Raw genomic sequence first — 21,401 nt, 5'->3', positions numbered from 1 at the left:
TCAAGGTCTCTTTGTACTTAACATTTTTGAAAATATTAATGAATCATCATCTTCTGCTTATATTATTGACTCATATGATATATGGCATGATAGATTAGGACATCTGAATTCTTCCTATGTTATGAAATTAAAACAACTAGGATTAATTAATATGCATGATAAACAGAGTGGTAAATCTGATATATGTGTAGAATCTAAAATAACAAAGAAAACATGTTTCTCTGTAGAACGTCAAATTGAACTGTTAGGGTTAATTCATATTGATCTAGCTGATATGAAACAAACCATGTCTAGAGGAGGTAAAAATTATTTTGTGACCTTTATAGATGATTATTCTAGATACACCAAAGTATACTTAATCAAACACAAAGATGAAGCCTTTGATGTGTTTTTAACCTATAAAGCAGAAGTAGAAAATCAATTGAATAAGAAGATTAAAAGGAGAAGCCTTGCTTACTGCGTGTTTTTTACAAAATAGAATACCTCATAAGAAAACTGGTAAAACTCTGTATGAGCTGTGGAGAGGTTATCAACCTAACCTTAAATATTTAAGAGTGTGGGGGTGCCTAGCTAAGGTGATGTTACCCGATCCTAAGAAAAGGAAAATAGGCTCTAAAACCTCTGATTGTATGTTCTTAGGTTATGCTGAACATAGTGCTGCCTATAGGTTTCTAGTTCTTAAAAGTGACACACTTGAAAGAAATTCTATATTGGAGATGAAAAATGCTGAGTTTTTTGAACATGTTTTTCCTTTAAAGGTTAGTGAGACATCTCAACCTATAGAAAATAATAATAATAGTGATGTCTTGTATGAGGAATTAAGAAGAAGTAAAAGACAAAGGAAGGAAACTTCATTTGGTAATGATTTCTATACCTATCTAGTTGATAATGATCCAAGTAACTTTGTAGAAGCCATTAGTGCTCCTGATGCAAAATAGTGGGATAAAGTCATTAAGACTGAAATTGAATCAATTCAGAAAAATAATATTTGGACCTTAGTAGATTTTCCTAAAGGAGCAAAACCCATTGGTTGTAAGTGGATCTTTAAGAAAAAGTATCATCTTGATGGATCTATAGAGAAGTATAAGGCAAGATTAGTAGCAAAAGGTTTTTCTCAAAAACCCAACATAGATTACTTTGATGTTTTTGCCCATGTGACTAGGATTTCCTCTATTCGAGTTCTGTTAGCCTTAGCAGCCATCCATAAGCTAGTGATACACCAAATGGATGTTAAAACTGCCTTTTTGAATGGTGATTTAGAGGAGGAAATTTATATGACTCAACCTGAAGGGTGTGTAGTACCTGGTCAAGAGAATAAAGTTTGTAAACTTTTAAAATCTTTGTATGGGTTGAAACAAGTACCAAAATAGTGGCATGAAAAACTAGATCATGTATTGCTATGTGATGGTTTTTCACCTAATGATGCTGATAAATGTGTGTAGTCTAAATTTAAAAATGGTGATTGTGTCATTATATGTTTGTATGTGGATGACATGTTAATTTTTGGTACATGCAATGAGATTGTTACTAGAACTAAGTTATTTCTAGGATCGAACTTTGAAATGAAAGACATGGGTGAAGCCAATGTAATTTTAGGTGTTAAAATCATAAGGAAGGGAGATAGTATATCACTATCCCAAGAACAATACATTGAGAAACTTCTTAAGAAGTTTGGGTATTATGATTTCAAACCTGTGAGTACCCCTTATGATGCTAACTCTAAATTAATGAAAAATAGAGGAAAATCATTATCTCAGCCTCAGTATGCCCAGATAATTGGGAGCTTACTACACTTGATGAGCTTTTCTAGACCTGATATTGCTTATGCAGTAGGTAGACTGAGTAGGTACACTCAATGTCCAAATCAAGAACATTGGGATGCACTTTCCAGGCTTATGAGATACTTAAGAGGTTCAATGGATTATGCCATTGAATATAGTGGATTTCCCGCTGTACTAGAAGGGTATAATGATGCTAACTTGATCTCTGATTCAGATGAGACAAAATCCACTAGTGATTATGTATTCACACTTGGGGGTGGTGCGATTATATGGAGATCAGCCAGACAAACTATTATTGCAAGATCAACAATGAAATCTGAGTTTGTCGCTCTTGAGATGGCTGGTAGTGAGACTGAGTGATTGAAAAACTTCTTATCAAACATTCCACTAGGAATGAAACCAACCCCATCGGTGTCAATACACTGTGATTGCCAATCGGCAATAGCTATAGCTAAAAACAAGAATTACAATGGAAAGAATAGACATATCCAATTGAGACAAAATTTGGTAAAGCAGCTGCTAAAGGGTGGAACTATTTCCATTGACTATGTGAAGTTAGAACAGAATCTAGTAGATCCTCTGACAAAACCCTTGGGAAGACAAATGATATTAGAAACATCGAGGGGAATGAGACTTAAGCCACTTGCAAACAAACAAGTGATGATAACCCAACCTTTGTGATTGGAGATCCCATGAATAAGGTTCATATGGGTAAAAACAAGTCACTTGTTAGTTCTGATAGCACTAAATTGATTTTAATCAATTATGTCCCTTCCTATGGTGTGTATGTGAAAGTGCTAGAGACTGCATTATGAGAGGTTAAACTTTGTCATTAAAATTCTTTATGGTGAAAGAATTTTAGCTTGAACAAAGTTTTTAATGATTTTCATATCCCTTATGGGTGGTGTATGATTTGCAGCATACACTTGATGAAATCACCTATATGAGTGTCGAGTGGGGCCGCTTGCATGAGATCTTGGCATGATCTCTAGAGCACTCATGAATACCGGGCACGTGCATAGCCTAGTAAGCGTAACACAGCGATAACAGCAAGGATTGTGGGGGTGTATTCTGATTGAGAAACCTCTAACACACGTCAAGTGTCTTTGGTTCATATAGCTTACTATACCAAATACACTGTGTGTTAAGTATCTCAATCTAAGACTGGTTCATATAGCTTGCTATACCAGCTCTGATGCATTACATCCTATAAGACCCAGAATAAAAGTTTCTTAATTTTCTTTCAACTCTCTTTTGCAATATGTGGGGGATTGTTATATATATTAGTTTTATTGCAAAAGTTAAAATTTGATTTGAACGTTTGATTTAGAACGTTGGAAATTAATTAGCAACGGGAAGAAAGTTGAGTAACATTCAATTCCAACGTTAAAAATCTTTATGATTTTTAATTTCTTTTATTTAATTGATTCTTCCCTAGCTCTATAAATAGAGAGCCTTTTCCCCATTCCAAAACACACCTAAATCAGTCTTCTCTCTTTCTTCTCTTTCATTTTCCTCTTCTAAAATTATTCTGGATTATTCTTGTACTCTGTTTAGAGTTCCTTGCTAGTTCTGAGATCCTCAGAAATTCTGAGAAGTTCCTGTTGTATCTTGGAGGACTTGCGCAACACACCGCGGATAAGTCCTTAAGGACAGTGACTCTACACGCCTCAGGAAATTTTGTTCGTGATTCTGTCAACTTTTTACAACAGTATTGATATCAAACTATAGGGTTTTGTCCCAAAGGTGGTATAACAACAACTCATCCACCATAACTGCCACACTCCGAGCTTAATCTACCAAACATCTATGGCCAAAATAATTGACCATCAGACAATTGACCATCAAACTAAGGACCTCATGATACTCTTCACCATATAATTATCCTTCTCTACTTGAGATTTTGAAGTTATTGAGAGTGTTAGAATAATCTTTAATTACTAGCATCCTATATCAATGCATACACTTATACATAACCATCTTAAGGACTTCTCCTTGAAATCCTTATAACAATCGTTCATATAATTTACGTAGAGTCATCCATACCATCATGTATTGCAAACCACACATAACTGGTATTAAATAAAACATCACATCATTTAAATCCAAACATAATAGAAAAGAGAAAAACAAAACAACCAAGAAAGCTCAAACTCACTCGCCTAGCGCCAAAATCATGGTGCCCAACGAGAAGACCCTTATTGTCTAGCGAGAGCAAAAATAGAGAGCTCCCAAAACCCAACGAGGCAGCTCACCCAGCCTCAGAAACTCACTACCAAAACACTTATTTACTTGCCCAGAAAGCTGCTTGCTCGCCCAACCACTCTGCATAATTTTGCAACACGCCAATTATGCAAAATTTGCACTCTCTCAACCTCACAAGTCTTATCCTATATTCTTCTACCAACTTCTACCACTTCTATTTGATATTTTAAGCCATAATAAACCTATCCAAGTATATATGATCCAACTCAAACCAAGTTTAACTCATTTTTATCATGGAAGTCCAACTCAAACCAACTAAAAACACCACTTTATAGACCATAAATCAATTTTACTAATTTTACATATTTTTACACATAACTTCGCTACTTAGGGGTCTAAACAAGTCACAATTAACCCAAAGACAATCCCCAAATGCACCAATTTACTTCAAACCTTCCAAATCAAAATCTCACTCTCCATAACCTCTAAAATTCACCTAAAACATACCATGCATTTCTAGACTCTTTTCTACTAACTCATCACCTAAACAAGTACCAAATGACCATAAACCAGAGCCTAAAATCACCATTTCTCCACTTAGACCATTATTGCTAAAACTCACCTATTAAAACCTCCATTTTGGACCAAAAGTGACCTAGAATTATACTACTCATTTCTCCTCAACATTTCAACAAAAATAACACCAACTTCACAACAATAACATTCACAAGGTTACGTCCAATCTAAAATAGAATCATACCAGAATTTCAAGCAATCATATTGTCAATTAAATCACCAAACACAATGAGCACTAGAATAGATATCTCAATTATGACTAAATCATCATATCATCCACAATATCATAAATCATACTTGCAATTTTAAGAATGAACATTAGCTTCTCTTACCTGACAGAAGACCAAACAACTCTAGAAAGCTTAAAACTGCTCCAACACACAAGAAACTTTATCTGCTCCTACGAACAATAGAAAGACAATCAGGGTACACTGTTAGAACCATTGATCAACAAAGACTTAAACTAAAAACTCAAAAGACAGATGCAAGTTGAGCAGGACCCACACACAACAGATAAAGAAAGGGCCAAAGAAAAGAGGTCAAAACTTAACTTATTCAAACAGAGAAACTGATTGATCTGAATTAAAGAGCTCGCCTCCAAGATCCCTCCTACCATCTCAATTCTTCAATCAGATGAACAAAGAAGAAGAATTCCTAGAGGGAAGTTAGATAACCCTAGAAAAGTGGTTTATAGAGAGATAATGTGTTTTAAAATAATGAAACTCATTTATAAGGAAACTATTTATAATAAAACCATTTCAAATTAAAATAATCCAGTCTCCCTATTTTTTTTAAACTACTTCCAATTCTAAAACACTATTTTCTATCTCTTTATAATTTCAGACTATATAAATATAAAGTTTTATAAAAATGTAGGTTAAAATTATAGAAGTGTTGAGAAAAAAAATGATTATGGTTGAGTTTTATTGTTAGAATGAAGCCTATTAATGCCCATAAATGTTACATAGTTTTCATATGCACTTGATATAGATATGGTGAGAAGATCAATTATCCTCTTATTATAATTATTACTTTTATTTATACAAGGAAAAACTATAATTGTTAAAGTAAATATAAATATTTTTATAACTTTATTGTAAATAAGTTTTATTTATTTTATATATATTTTTATTACTTCATTCATTCTCTAATTGGTTAATTTCTCACTTACTCTCTATGCTTCTTCTTTCATTGTGCATTATGGTCCGATGGAAGACTTGGTAGTGGTCTTGGTCATGTTGGATGTCGTGGTGTTGATCCTTATCGGTGTCATTGCTGAGAGTTAATTGTTGAAAGTTTAAGGTCATGTTACCCATTTTTTTCCATTATGTGTAGTAGAGATGTCACTTGAGCCCCTGGCCCACGGGTTGACCCTGACCTCTTATAAAATCAAGCCCCAATTTTCTAGCCCACTTAATAGGGGGCTTTTTAAAAGCCCCAACCCCTAAAGCCCCACATAAAGTGGGTTGGGGTAGAGTTAGGATGGGGCTAGCCCCCAAACTAAATTAATTCACTTTTAATGTTTTTTTAGTTATTTTTTTTATTTACTTTACAAGTTCAATAATTTCCAAATTTTACATGATATTTAATATCCTTTTAATTAAATATAAATGTATAAATATTGATTTTATAAAAAAATTATTTAAAATTATTTTTTAATTATAAGTATATTTTAAATACATAATATTATTATTTTGGAAAGTTAAAAAAGAAAATTTTTATTATTATTTTTATTTAAAAGAAAATGAAAAAAAATTCAAAAAAAAAAATTATAAAAGTAACACAGTTGATTTTTCAATAATCGAATTCTGATATCTATATAAATATTTGAAATATTAATTGTGGATAGATTTTAAATTCAAATCTACTAATTGGATGAATTTTTAAAATCGGTGTAAAATTTTATTTTTTATAGTTTGTCATATAAAATTCTTTTGTTGAATGTTTTGTATAGATATATATACATTAAAAAATTAAACCACAAACTTGATGAAGTTTAAAATTAATTTCACGTAATAAAAGAATAACTATTTTAGTGAAAATCCTTGTTAGGCAAAATTGTTATAAATATCATATATGTTAGTATACAAGATGTAGATGTAATTCTAGCGATAATAGAATCAAATTTTTTTTTAACCTTTTAGATTAAATTAATACTTTAAAATGAGACTTATCAAACAAAGATAGTTTTATTGAATTATTTATCATAATTGAGCCGATTGTAATAAAAAATAATTAAATAATAGATTATAATTTATAACACTAAAATTAAAATTATTATTGTATTTAATTATTAACATATAAAATAAATAAAAATTATAATAATTATAATAATAAATAAATTACATCAATGTCTCTTAATAAGAAACTAATAAAAAAGACAAATGAATATAATATAAAATATATGAAAATACATAAAAATATATAAATTGATGTAAATGACTAAATTATACGTTTCATAAAAGAAATTCTAAAAGAATTATATAACTTTATAAATAATAAATATTAATTTTATTAAATTTGGAAAATTAGAAAAGTTAAAAAGTTATTAAGTCAAAATTTTAACATGTTCACACCAATTAAAAATAATATAATTTTGATCACAAATCTTAATCGAATGATATTGATTTAAACTAGTGACAAAATAGATTACCATTTATAAATAAATTCGTTAGTCCATCAAAATTTTACAAATTAAATTAATTTTTTTAACTTTTAAACCTATTTTATGTTAATATCTCTGAACCGTCAAATTTACAAACCAAAATTAAGAAACCAAAATTAAGATGAAAAAATTATCAAAACAAAATTTGGAAATTAAGGAATAATTGTATAAAAGCATTATTATTAAACTAATTAATATAGAAATAGTTATGAAGTAAAAAATTAATTTTATTGGCAAAAAAATATAATTACACATGAATCAATTATGGTTATAAGTTATTACTAACAAAGATAAAATGAAAGCTGGATAAAAAATAAACATGATTTGTGATTACTTGTATGATGATATTATAATTTTGTAAAAAGGAAAGCCCATGGACTGGCCCTGGCCTATAGGGCTTTAGGGGCTTTTAGCCTTGTGAGCGTTTTTAATGAAGAGTTTTTTTTGGCCCTGTGGGCTTTTTTGGCCCCAACCCACATAGGCTAGGGCCAAATCTTATTGAAGGGGCTCATTTGACAGCTCTATTGTGTAGATTGTGGGGCAAGACCCCAAACATCTGTGTGAATTAATGAAAAAGGAAAATTAGTCTTTTTATTGCTTAAAGGAAACATAGTATGATGACTTTTTGCCATTACACAAGTTTCACAAAGAAAATCAGAATAAATTGAATTCATGAAATAATGATAGAAATAATTTTTTAGGATAACCAAAAGAGGGATGTCCCAATCGTCTATGCCATAACCATATTTCTTTTTTGTTTTTATCATGTGTGTGTTCATTTGCAAGACAAGTCAACACTCCTTTATGGGTTTGTTGTCAGATATTTTCAAGATAATACAGTCCTTCTTTCCCTCTTCCATTGCTAATCTTCTCCTTTGAATGAATATTCTGAAAAAGACAATGGGTTGGTAAAATGAGGTAACACAAGAACGTGATTTGGTTAACTTGTTGACAGAGAGAAGATTATAGTTCAATGTAGGAACAAATAAAACATCTGGAATTGATAAGGAGGGTGAGAGAGATCTAGTACCTACACCTTCAATAGGAGATGAGACCCCATTGGCATTAATAATAATAGTTTTAGAACAATTAGGGGTTAAAATTTGTAAATTTATGAGGATCACAAGTCATATGATCACCAACACCTGAATCAATTATCCAATCACTATCACTAGTAATAGCAGAAAGATTAATAGCAGAGTTAGATATATCTGACTTGATCACAAATCCGGCAACATAGAAATATGGCTCTTGGAAGCAGCTTCTACCTTGGTATTGGGAGTAGTTTTGCCTTTAGGGATGCCAATCCGGATAGCCATGGAGTTTAAACCATGTCTCCATGACATGATTATCCCCATTGCAGTGGGTACAATTGCGGATTCCTTTCTTATGAAACTTTTTAACAACAAAGGAAGTCCCTATGGTAGACTCACTATCAAGCATAGCCGCTTAGCGGTTTGCCTTGGCACAAACAGTTGCATAAACATATTGAACATTTGGAAGGAGAATGGTAGCAAGGATATGGCCACAAACAACATCCAAATGTGTATCCAGGCCAGCCAAAAAAACATAAACTCGTTGAGAATTAATCATGTTGTTATATTTCTCAACATATTTAGGACATTCCATGGTACAATTCGTGATAATATCATATTCTAGCCATAATCTTTGCAATTTACCAAAATATGTAATAACAGATCCTCCATTTTGTTGAGTAGAGATTACCCCACGATATAATTGATATGATCGGGATGCATCCTGGTTGACTGAGTATGTTTGCTGCACATTGTCCCAAATGTCCTTTGTCGTAGCTAAAGAGGGATCTGATTTCTTTCGTCATGGAGTCCAGAAGCCAAGACTTGACTAAGCAATTTTCATCTTCCCATGCTTCATATTCATCAGATTTCTTATTTTATGGTGCAACCTTTGTTCTAGAGATGTAACCCCAATGATTCTTGCCTCTGATCTTGTTCTGTGCGTTCAATGACCACTCAACATAGTTGGTGCCGTCAAGCCGTTCAGGGGTGAGGGATTGGTGTATATGGGTAGCAGCGGAAGTCCCAAAATCATGTTTCTCTAATTGATTTTTATCGGAAGAAGCCATCAGAAACATTAAAATAAAACACTAATTCCTATATTGTAGAGGATATCAATGTTTGACTCTTGATACCATATAGAGATGTTTAAAGAATAATTCTGATGTATTATTTTAAATAGTATAGTACCATATATATACATACAAGAATCCTATAATTCTTCATCTATTAAAGGAATGACAGGTGCACAAATCTCCACAAATAATAATAATATCTATGCTTAAATGCTTACTTCGTCCCCATGTTAAGAGTTGATTTTCAGTTTAGTACCCGCTTTTAAAAATGCCTCTATTTTATCCCAAAGTAGTATAAATTGTATCAATCAAGTCCCTTCCATTAAATTGGCATAAACAGAGTTAACTCCATGGTGACGTGACTATGAAATCTGATTTTTTTCTCTCTTCTCTGCACTTCCTACAACGCACAACTTTTTCTTTCATTATAGTATCATAATTGTAAGATTTTTATTCCTCTTTTGCATAATTTCTTTCGTTAAATTGGCATAATTCTTCTTTCATTATTTTATTTTATTTTATTTCCTAAATTGAAGATTATTGCTCCTCTTTAATCTCTTCTCACATATTTTCATTTTTCCTATCTCATAATTGTTTTATATCATTTCTTCATCCTCCACCAAGAGCAACAACACCGTTTCTTTTGTTCTTCTTTCTTCTTCCCCTTTCCATTTCTCAGTTTTTTTTCACCTCTAGGAAAGAATAAACAAATCCAATAAAAAAAAAGAAAAAAAAAACATCCACAACAAAACATGGGGTGTGGTGCTTTCTTTACTTATTCTCTCAATTAGTCATCCTATGATTTTCCCCCTTAGATGAGCGTTGTTTCATTTTCTTCTATAAGTTTCCTGCACCATTTTCTTCAATCTTCTTTGGTCTGATCATTCTGTGGTTTTCTGTTATTCAAAACCTATAAAGTTTGAATTTTTTTGAGTTTTTTAAAATGTTTTTGGGGTTTGATTGGAGTATTTAGCCTTTTCCCAATGTTTTTGGGCAGGGAAAATGGTCACCTAACCTTGCACTGCTTTTCCTCCCCTCTGACAAGATGTATTGGTTTTTGTTGGGTGTTGAAATGTTTAATCCAACCCTATTTTGAAACGTTGCAAAAGGAGAAAGAATCAGTATTACACAAACATACACATTCTCCTTCACTATAAGATAAAAACCAATAGTGAGCAAAAAAAAAATTGGTTCAGACACGGTAATAGTGTTCTCTTCGAATCTCCTAAATCGTCGCGGATCTCCAATCGCCAAAACGAGGCAGCTCCATTGTCGTCGAGACCGGCTTCCCCACCTCCCTCTTTGGCCAACTCTTCACTGTTGCCGTCGTCGCAACCTGATCCTCGTCTCCCAAACCCTCAAACTGAACAGAATGTCGTCGCTTCGGTTTCAAATCAGGTTGTGGAGTGCTCTTTGAACGTTATTTTAGTTTTGAAGATTCTGATGGTGCTGATTGTGGTCACGAGCGTGAAGATGATCACCTTTGGAATCACCGTGTCGACGTTCGCGGTTCTGCTTCTAGAATATGTGGGGTGGCATGTGGTTTCGGGTTCCGTGGTGGAATCATGGTTCTAGAAGGTTTGGGTCGAAAAGAAGCTCTTGCCTAAGAAGTTTCGTGCACCAAGAAAAAAATAAGGATAAGGGGAATAAGGAAATTGAGTATGAATCAGTTAGTGAAGTTCCAAGTGTGGTGGAAGATGATATGTTACCCGTTTTAGAAATATAAGAGAGAGAAAAAGATCGACGTTGTAGGAAGAGCAGAGGAGAGAGAAAAAAAATCATATTTCATAGCCACGTCACCATGAATTTAACTTCGTTTACGCCAATTTAAGGGAAGAGACTTGATTGATATAATTTATACTACTTTGGGATAAAATAGAGTCATTTTTAAAAGCGGGTACTAAACTAAAAATCAACTCTTAACATGAGAACGAAGTAAGTATTTAAGCCTAATATCTAAATTATAACTAACACAATATTTGATTGTCTAATATCATTTAATAGAATATTTAAAAAAAAGACGGAAGAATATGAATATTTGAGGTGCAAGGAGAAAATCGTGAGGTGTTGGAAAAAAAATTCTTGATAAATGAGTTGAAAAAAATAAAAGATGTAAATACCTATTAGTGGGGTATATTTGGCATTATTTGAAATATTGGAAGTGGAGGAAAAAAATCGTGAATTGAAGGAAGTATTCTTGGATAAATGAGTTGAAAAAGATAAAAGATGTAAGAGCAATTCTCCCCACAGCTCTTTTCATCCTGCAGCTAAAAAATGTCAATCCTATCTAATTTACTTAATAGGCATTCGAACGTCGGTTAGGTTTTTCTTTAGTTTACTTTTTTTTGTTTTTAAAAAAATTAAAAATTTAATATTTCAAATTAGAAAAATAATTAAAAAAATATTTAAATTTAATAATATTTTTTTTAATTTAATAAAATTTTAATTAATTTAATATTTTTCATATAATTAAATATATATAAATATTTTAATTTATAAAACAATATTTAAAGAAAATATGTTAACCGAATTAAATAATTCAAATTGAATATCTTAGTATCTCGAAATATGATTAAATTATTATTTTTTTAATTCAAATGAATATCTTAAACTTATTTCGAAATATGATTAAATGTTTATTTTTAAGTTTTTATGTTTTAAATTTTATAATATATTTTATTTTGTTTTTTAATAAATAATATTTTATAAATTAAAATATTAATATATATTTAAGTATATGAAAAAAAATTAAATTAATTAAATATTTATTATATTAGAAGAAACAATTTTATATTATTAAATTTAAATAAATAATTTTTTAATTTAAAATATTAAATTTTTATTTTTTTAATACGTTTTCTTATTATTGTTATTATTAAATAAAAACAGAAAAAAGTAAATTAAAAAAAAACTTTAACTCGCATTTGAATACTGATTAAGTAATCAGCGTTCGAATGTCTATGACTGACTATTAATCGAAAAGGTATTTATGATATTTTTGAAAATACATATTAAAATTAAAAGATACAGGAAGAACTGCTCAAGATGTGAATTCCTACCGCTTTCATCTGTTTGCTAAGTAAATGCTGAAAATCACATAACTTCACAAGATATTGTTACCAATACGTTTTAATATTTTTCCTATTTAATCATTTTAACATGGTAATCTAAATATAAAAAAAATTCAAATTATATTATTGGAAAACTTTCTTGATGTAATTTAAAAGTTATCTAAAAATTAATTTATATTTTAACAAAATTACATAATTCAAAATTTATTTATTCCAAAACTACTGGATTGGACAATACAAAAAATCATTTTTATCTTTTAAATTATACAATTCAGTTTTTTTTAAATCGAATTGTATAATTTAAAAATAGTAAAAAAAAACGTGATTATGCATAAAGAAAGTAATAGAGGCACAGCAAAAAACTGCCATGCTTCACTTTGGGAGTCCAATTTCACCAAGTGGACTTGTGTAACTGCTAACAAAGTCAAGTCATTCCCAACCAGTTCTAATATTAATGTCAGAAGGTATAATAATACTTGTATAAGTTTACTAATTTATTTCCTTTAATCAAACCAACCTACTAGTAAAACAATTACACAAATTTCTTTTAACATTTATCTTCAATCAAACAGTTCAATACTCAATTTATATATTTTTAATTTCCTTTTATTTTTTCTTCCACACATCCAAACACAAGGCTCATGTGCCCTCTTCTGTAATTAAATGAAGATAAAAGATTTGGCAATAACTATTGAAGGTGACAGAAGAAATCAAGAAATTCTCAACGACGTTTTATATACAAAATTTGCATAAGAAAGAGAAGCGAACCTCGAGTACTATATAGCAAAAATATCCAGATCACAACTAACGAGTGGCATCCAAGGATTCTAAGGTTTATTTTGTTTTATAAACAATAGCAGGAAGTAGTTGTTTTCCCCTCAGTAAACTCCAGAATTCAGCTCTGCATCTTTCTCAAAAATGTCCCACCCATCATCAAGAAGAGCGTTTTGATAAGCTTTTGATTTTTCCTCGTCGTGTCCACTTTTGGAAGAAAGGCTTTCACTTGTCTTACTTCTTTCAGATGAATCACCATGCACAGAACCTACATCAGATGCCGCGGTTTTGTGGGACGTACCTGATGAAGCTAACTTGCAACTGGTCTGACTTGAGGTGAAGGATTCACTCAATGGAAGATTTGCATCAAATCTCTCTTTTAGGAGCCTAATATCCTGACAAATAACTGAAATTTCTCCTCTGCAAAGTTAAATGACAACGAAACATATTAGAATAGAAAGAACAAAAGTATTAAAACTACAAAAGGCCAATTGATAACATAGTACACTGATATGCATGTTGAAGGAAGAAAGGAAATAATATTCAAGTCCTAGTAAAAGATCCAAACAACAATTTCAGGGAAATGATGTCAAACAAAATGCCATCCAGTATGACAATGACCATTTAAAAATATAACGTAATGGTCATAATCTAATAATCTGGAACCTACAGTAATTTCCAAAAATAAATAATAATCATCAGTTTAGAGAATTGGATTGAAAGATATAAATACAGTAAACAAGCAGAAAAATACAAGTATGTTCAGACAGAAAAACAACTTACTGCAACACATCAACCACCTGCCCTCGATCCATAAGGAACTCCCGTAACTGCAGAGATTAAAAGGTGGAAATAAAAAATCATAAAATAAAAACGAAGAAACTTCTCTAAAATAAATAAGGGTGTACCAATCCTTAATATAATTTGTGAATTATGATCTTAAACCACCAAATATATGAGCGGATAAACCCTAGTTCACTTTAAAAACAAAGTCACTTAGAGGTGCTTTGCCCAAAATATTACATGTAGAATAAATTCAATGGTTCAGAAGCTCGAGAAACACAAGTAACCTTCGAATTCTCTTCTGCCTCCTGTTTTAGTCTTTCTGATTCATGTAGTACCTTCTCCACCAGTTTTTCCTGTTCAGCAAGAGCCCTTTGTGCAGATTCCGCCTTTTCCAGCTTTTCATTCTCAGCTGCTTTCCTAAATTCTTCAGCTGCAGCTAGTCGTGCTTCGAGAACTCGGCGCATCTGGAAGCCAGAATAAGGAAATGAACTATATAAAATGCTAGCAATTTTACTCCTTAATCATCAAGTTAAGCAATCCAATTGCACAAACGAATATTTTTTAATCATGAATACAAATTTTAAATTACATGCCTTCCTTAGACATTATGTTTTAGAAGAGAAGACTGACTATTACAATAGTTAGGAAGGTGTTCAAGGTATTCTGAAATGCAGAAATACGTCCAGCAAAGGTATGATGATTAAATTTCTAATGAACAACATAAACTAAAGTGTAAAGCACCTCATTGAGTATTGCAAGACACTTATCCCTTTCATCAGACAAGCTGAGTAGGCGTGATTGAAGTTCCTTCAGTTCAGTTGCCAGAATTGCTTTTTCCCCATACACTTCTCCCGCATGCTGCAAGAACAAGTTGACAATAAATATTTTTTGCTCGTCTCATACTACACAATAAATGCAAAAGACTGAATTTTAACAACCATGTCATTTGCTTCTTTAGCTTGTTCCAGCACTGTTTTATATCCTTCTACCCTGGCCAGAATATTAGACCCTCCAGTAGCAGCATCCATGCTGGCCTGCTGTGCAGCTTGCTCCTGAAGTTGCACATCCCTCATCAAGTTGATAAGAGATTCCATTGATGAAAACAAAGTTTTCTGCATCAATGTTAAATAATGTTAAGATGTCACAAGTATTAAAGTTACCCCCAAACTATTAGCATATCATTCCATATTAACAAGGCTAATACATTGCTATGATATCTACTCTATTCCTTAATCATTCAGTACAACAGAAATTATTTCAAAGTCATCTTCATAACCTCTGCCACATGATATATTGTTATAAAGCTAGTATTCCTAACATCCAAATATGAAATCTAGGACTACTAATACCTTGTTACTTTTAGCATCATCGATGATTTCCTCAAGCAGATCAATTCTGCAAACTTGACTATATTGGCTAACTTCATTCTTTCCACCAATATCATCTTCAACATCACTAGTTTTGTCAACAGCACTAGAAAAACCAGCATTGAATTCTGATTGAAGACTATCTTTAGAATTTAGTGTATTCCCTTGAGCAAGACAAACAGCTTGGACCTCAGAACTTTCTACTTCAATCAAGTTTGTTTCACAATCCTCCGGTATGTGACCTGTAGTGGCATCATAATAATCAGCGGAAGGACCTACAAAACCTACCCATTCTTCATTTAAACGGTTTTCAGTCCCATTTCCATTGATATTAGTGGATGTAGCCTCCTTGCTATGGTAGCTATGCTCAGGTTCAGTCTCTTGACATATACCAGAAGAAATCAAGTTTTCAGACTCAACATCAACATGAGGTCGGCTCTGATAAATATTTTCATTACCTTCCTGAATAAAGCAATTTGATATCTCCATAGCAATCTTGTTTGAGATCTCTTCAATGAAATTATCTTTAACCTTCTGCAAAACATCTAGCTCTTTCATATCATCCATTCCAAGAAATTTTTCAGTAACACCGTTTGAATTACTGACATTTGACAATGTAGAATTGTCCAGAGCTTCATTCAAATCTGGTACCAATGAATAATCAGCTGGTTTGGTATATATAGAATGTGGGGCAGAAGAAGGCCCCACATCTATGTCTTGAACAAGCTGACGGTGCCTCAAACTACTTCCTTCCTCCTCACTTTCAGCTACATTTTAAACATGTCACGAGAGATATATTAGTAAACCAGACCAATGCAAACAAGGTAGAGTGATATATAAATGAAAGTGCAAAAGAAGCAACTCCACCTTCAACATTTAGTGGAGCCCAATGGGCATTGTCCTGTGGAGGATTTGCAAGAGGTAATTTTTTGGACATGACCGGGATGACTTCCGCAAGAACAATTCCAGCAGCAAGATCAGCATCCTTTGGGTGTTCAATAGCCACAGCTCTCAGTATCCTGGCATCAACCTGTTCAGAGAAAATTAATAAACTTCAGTTAAGACTCAGTATGCATAACAAGTTAGACACGCTACCAGATTAGACATCTTTATAAATACTCTGATTACAGAATGTTTGATGATTTATATAATTATTGGCACCAGTAAGTTCATTCTCAAGCAAATGTCAACTACCACGAGGAATTTCTTAACAGTTGAATAGAAACAATATCTATTCATCCAAATTATACATGGGTTCATGAACTTAATGCTCAACTACAGAGTCCAATAATCTTTATTTTATTTGATAAGTGTAATATTGGAATTGCAAATGAACTTCACAAATCAGAACTATAGTCCGAAAATCACTACTAGATCACAGAGCAACCAATAGTTAATAATAATGTATTAATGTGCAATCACACTTTAGAGGAAAATAGTAAATAGCTATACCTGCGGAAATAACTCCTGCAAGCTTCTATAGACAGAATTGAAACCCATGATCAAGGTAGACAATCTGCAAAGCTTCAAAAAAGAATAGATATTTCTTTTTAATATTGATATTTTAATTATATAAAAACCAAAACATGTAAGCCATTAAAACCTAAAAAGAAAGAAAATTAGGGATCGTGAATTATGAATAGAATTCATCGAAAAGGGACATTGAAGAACCCTAAGCAAGCTGTTTGGAAATGGAAAGTTAAAGGGCTCTTTCTTACGTCTACCCGCACACCCCTTTTCATTAATTTTTGCAAAACCCTTTGGCAAACGAAAACCGCTGGTTAATGGCAAAGTGAAAAACTCTGTCACTCAAGATACCAAAAATAAAAATAAAAACGTCATCAAGATACCTTATTTTGAATAGGGTAAAAATGAGAGAAAGAAAATTGGAAAGAGAGAAAAACAAATGGAAAAAGAGAGAAGAATTGCGGGTGGAAGAGAAGAAGGAGAAGAGATGAGTGATCTTGACCAGTCAGTGTGAAAGTAGAATTGAATTGGGGAGCATATGTAAATTCACCAATTTCCTAATTTCTCGAAATGTGGAAAGTGACCAAGCTAAGCTATTGGATATTATTGTCATTTTCATCCAAATGGAGGGCTTTATCCACACATGGAATTTTTTTTTTTCAGAAAATAAAATTAAAATTAAAATACTGTCACATGAAAAAAAATTTGAATATGTTAATATATTAAAAGCAGATGATGGATAAAAAGATCTTTTTTTAAAAAAATGATATAACTTAAATAAATTATTAAGAAATAAATATTTGAATAGTATAGTACTCATTATAGCCTTAGAAGTAAAATAATAACTTTTTTTATATTTTTTTTTTATATTTTCTCCATTAAATTATCCATTAAATCTGAAAGTAAAATATAGTAAATATTAATGAGACAATTCCCAAAGGTTTTGGACAGTTTGTATTTTCTTTTTAAACTATCTAGTTGTTTAGTTTCCTTCTCCCGGAAGTTTCTTGGGAAGTAACGTTCCCAAGGCTATTATGGCATAGGGTAATGGAAAATCAAAATGCCAATGTGAGTTGGAAATTGTTCATAACCTAATTAGATTCATAATGCCTTCTACGAGTTTAAACCCCATATTCAATGAAAAAATCAAAATTAAATAATATATAAAAGTTCATAAATTATTACTTAAATACTCTTTCCATAAATTTACTAATGATTTATTGATGATAAATTTTTTAATATATATTTTCTTTAAAAATCCAACATTAATATTACTTTTATTAAAATACCTTTCTATAATTGTTTTTATTGAAATTTAGAACGTCTTGTTTTTGTTTACAAATCATATCTGAATGTTTTGATGACTATTGAAAAATTAAAACACAAAAAAATCATAAAAGAATAAGATGTGTTTATAGAATTTTTTTATTTTCAAAAAACAGATTATGAAATCCAATATATAAATAATAATAAAAACTTACGTATATATTACAATTAATTAATTAAATATATTATATATTTTGTTGATATTTTTTATTAAGAGACATACCAAATAAAATTAAATTACTGAAATTTAATTATATATTGGGTAGTTAAGTTAATAAATATATTTTCAGATATTATTAATGATTTTATACTAATAACACTAAATACTAAATGAATATTGTTGAATGGTGTTATCACGTATAAGCAGTGTTATTAGTATAAAATGATTATTTTGAAAATTTGGAGGTTGTAGGAAGTAAAAGCCTGTACCATTCATTACTGTAACAGACCATAGTTTGGTGTGTAAATTTCCAACACTTGCAAGTTCTGCCATTGTTCTCATCTCATAGCAGAGTGGTGCTTCTGAGTGTGGCTGTAGCGCTGGTTGAAGTTGAAGGTATGTTCTGCAAAACCAAAACCCACACTCTTTTCTACCATAACAAGGCAAGAACTATATCAAGCCTCAAAGTAGTGTGGCGCAAGGATCCAACACTGGACCGAGCTATAGAGTACGACAAGCGTTACAAGCAATGTGCCCGCGTCGTCAAAGAAGTCCTCAACGAACCAGGCCAAGGCATTCCTCTACGCTACCTCGAGAAGCGCCGCGAAAGGATGCGCCTCAAGGTCAAAGCTGAAACCTTTATCAACCAAAACCCCGGTTTGTTCGATGTCTACTACAGTCGCATCAAACCCAAAACCGAACCGGTTCGCTTCATACGCCCTTCCGACCGCCTTCACTGCTTTCTCCAGGAAGAGCAACGGATTTTCTCCGAGAACGAACCCTTCATTGTCTCCAAGTTATGTAAACTGTTAATGATGTCCAAGAACAAGTTTATCAGTGCTGATAAGTTGCTTCACGTGAAGAGGGAGTTCGGGTTTCCTAACGATTTTTTGGTTGATTTGGTTCCTCGCTATCCGCAATATTTTAGGTTAACTGGGTCTCCTGGAGAGGGGAAATCATTTCTTGAATTGGTTGATTGGAATCCCGAGTTTGCAAAATCTGTTATTGAGAAAAGAGCCGAGGAGGAGAGTGACCGATTGGGGATTAGGGTTAGGCCTAATTTCAATGTGGAGCTACCGCCAGGGTTTGTGTTGAAGAAGGAGATGAGAGAGTGGGTTAGGGATTGGCTGGAGCTTGATTATGTGTCCCCTTATCAGGATGTGTCCCATTTGGACCAGGCTTCCAGAGAGATGGAGAAGAGATCCGTTGGAGTGTTCCATGAACTGCTTTCTCTTTCCTTGCATAAGAGGATTCCGGTTCCGATCCTTGGAAAGTTTTGTGATGACTATAGGTTTTCCAATGCGTTTTCCACCACTTTTACCCGGCATTCGGGGATATTCTATCTGTCCTTGAAAGGTGGGATTGAGACGGCAGTGCTGAGAGAAGCATACCGAGGTGAGGAGTTGATTGACCGTGATCCGTTGCTTCGGATAAAAGATAAATTTGTTGAGTTGTTGGAGGAGGGATGGCGGCAAAGAAAGGAGCAATTGATGTTGAAGCAAGAAAGGATTAAGGAAGATATGGAGCTATTGGCGACGAAAGTTGGTGAATGAAGGTGTAGACCAGGTGTGTTGATTGATATGAAAAACTTTCAATTTTTGTGAGGAAAAAGCTTGACCGTTACTGGCTAGTACAACCCTTCTCACTTGGTATGATTGTTAGTTAGTCTTAAGGTGCATGAATTGCTGCACAACTTTGAGTCATTCAAATTCTTCATTTGATGCATCAGAGCAAAATGAAATTTTACCTCATAATGTCGATATGTCAGGGAGTGAGGTTGCTGTAAAAGTAACATACCCATTAGTTACCTAGATATAGCCTTTTCTCGTACCTCTTGTACTCCAGATGTAATTTTCATCTATAATTAAATCAGCTAAGAGATAATCAATCTCTTGAGCTCTTTTTTTTATATTTTCAGTCTTAAGTGTTAATTTTCTATTTCCTCTAGTTATTTCACTGACGAGCAATGACACAAGCCTTCAGTAATTTGAATTTTAAGTGTTAGTTAGGTGTGATACAAATTCATTAAAAGTGCGTAGGATATTTTATCTTTGATGTCACTTTGCCTTCCGGTGTACGCCTAAGTCACAATAGCATATTTTGGGTGAGTGTTCTGCGCTGCACGGCTTTCTGCCATTACCTTACTTGGTCTAACCCTCTACCATGAGGTAATATAAAGTGTACTATGCTTATATAATTGAGGTTCATATGCTTTAATCGCAACAATATTTTATGGGTTTGATATATTTTACCCTCTAATGTGATTTAAAAACAGTTGTAATCAAGCCAAATAGTCACTATAACTGAGAGTTGCGAATCTTGCTCTGTGGCCATATGCTAGTCAATCACTCTTGGGCTCCAATCATTGTTGTTTTTATGCTATGGTCTTATTTAGTTTTGAATATATATATATATATATATATATATATATATATATATGTGTGTGTGTGTGTGTATGTATGTATATATGTATATGGCTGTGATGCTTTTGCGCATGATTATAGAAATAGTTTGATTTGTGATGTGAACTTTGCAATTTGACGTGCCTCACTCATTAATGACACGAACCAATTGGTGAATATTGTCTGGATCTTCACCTCAATTTCCAAAATCTTGCAAATCGAATGGAAATTTGTAATTCCATTTCCGGAATTGAGTTTGAGAAGTTGCATCTACAGCTACCGTGCTGGTCACAATTGAGTGAAGAGAACAACTTGATGTCATAAAAACTCATAAAACTAAGACACATGGTCGTAAGTATTGTGTGATACACAGATGAATCGTATGATATAATTCTTCTCCCTCACGATACGAATTGCTAAAACACTTGTTTTCCTTATTACGATCGTATCGTGCGATTTGTTCTCATAATCACATGAATTGCGATTCTGGTATGGTTCGTATCCTTGTTGCAGGAAATATTCATTTGGGTTTTATTGTGAATCAAGTTGGGTCTTTCAACCCGGTTTGGTAAAAATCCTACATTTTGTTTCTTTTAAACTAAGAAGTGAACAAGAATATGTGGAAATGGTTTTTCTGCTTCTCCTCCAACCATTATCACAAACTGGGGGAATGAGCAAGACATGCAAAACAGTAAGATGAGAGAATTGGGA

The 21,401-nt window shown here is 32.5% G+C and overlaps 2 protein-coding genes across 14 annotated transcripts; one reads left to right on the top strand and one right to left on the bottom strand.

The window, feature by feature from the left end:
* Nucleotides 1-13,114: 13,114 nt before the first annotated feature.
* LOC108326530 (uncharacterized) lies at nucleotides 13,115-17,349 on the bottom strand. 13 transcript variants are annotated; one of them, XM_052875433.1, is made up of 11 exons: nucleotides 17,186-17,345; nucleotides 16,788-16,859; nucleotides 16,203-16,365; nucleotides 15,942-16,102; nucleotides 15,794-15,869; nucleotides 15,318-15,577; nucleotides 14,907-15,080; nucleotides 14,710-14,826; nucleotides 14,253-14,432; nucleotides 13,966-14,012; nucleotides 13,115-13,602 (listed from the first exon to the last, which is right to left on the bottom strand). In XM_052875433.1, the coding sequence occupies exons 2-11, from the start codon at nucleotides 16,833-16,835 to the stop codon at nucleotides 13,287-13,289; spliced, it is 1,542 nt and encodes a 513-aa protein (XP_052731393.1). In that variant the 5' UTR covers nucleotides 16,836-16,859; nucleotides 17,186-17,345; the 3' UTR covers nucleotides 13,115-13,286. The 13 variants fall into 13 exon arrangements, with proteins under 13 accessions (XP_052731393.1, XP_052731390.1, XP_052731392.1 ...); XM_052875430.1 differs by lacking the exon at nucleotides 17,186-17,345 and adding an exon at nucleotides 17,054-17,145 and having other exon boundaries at nucleotides 15,318-15,715; XM_052875432.1 differs by lacking the exon at nucleotides 17,186-17,345 and adding an exon at nucleotides 17,054-17,139.
* A 1,200-nt stretch (nucleotides 17,350-18,549) lies between these two features.
* Nucleotides 18,550-20,199, top strand: LOC108325155 (protein WHAT'S THIS FACTOR 1 homolog, chloroplastic). Its single transcript, XM_017558170.2, has one exon. It carries the CDS (start codon nucleotides 18,687-18,689, stop codon nucleotides 19,839-19,841), a length of 1,155 nt encoding a protein of 384 aa, XP_017413659.1. The 5' UTR covers nucleotides 18,550-18,686; the 3' UTR covers nucleotides 19,842-20,199.
* Nucleotides 20,200-21,401: the final 1,202 nt, after the last annotated feature.

This window comes from Vigna angularis, chromosome 3 (assembly GCF_016808095.1).
Source record: "Vigna angularis cultivar LongXiaoDou No.4 chromosome 3, ASM1680809v1, whole genome shotgun sequence".
NCBI classification, from domain to species: Eukaryota; Viridiplantae; Streptophyta; class Magnoliopsida; order Fabales; family Fabaceae; genus Vigna; species Vigna angularis.
Note: the sequence above shows the minus strand (reverse complement) of the source record. Positions and strands in the feature narration are given on the sequence as shown.

What these genes read in the sequence shown, in the direction of transcription:
- LOC108326530 (XM_017560083.2), bottom strand. Translation starts at nt 17,077, where the DNA reads ATGAAAAGGGGTGTGCGGGTAGAC. An exon ending in AAAGGGGTGTGCGGGTAGAC is followed by an intron (nt 16,860 to 17,053) that starts GTAAGAAAGAGC and finishes TCTTTTTTGAAG; the next exon opens with CTTTGCAGATTGTCTACCTT. An exon ending in GTCTTGCAATACTCAATGAG is followed by an intron (nt 14,433 to 14,709) that starts GTGCTTTACACT and finishes TCTGGCTTCCAG; the next exon opens with ATGCGCCGAGTTCTCGAAGC.
- LOC108325155 (XM_017558170.2), top strand. Translation starts at nt 18,687, where the DNA reads ATGTTCTGCAAAACCAAAACCCACACTCTTTTCTACCATAACAAGGCA.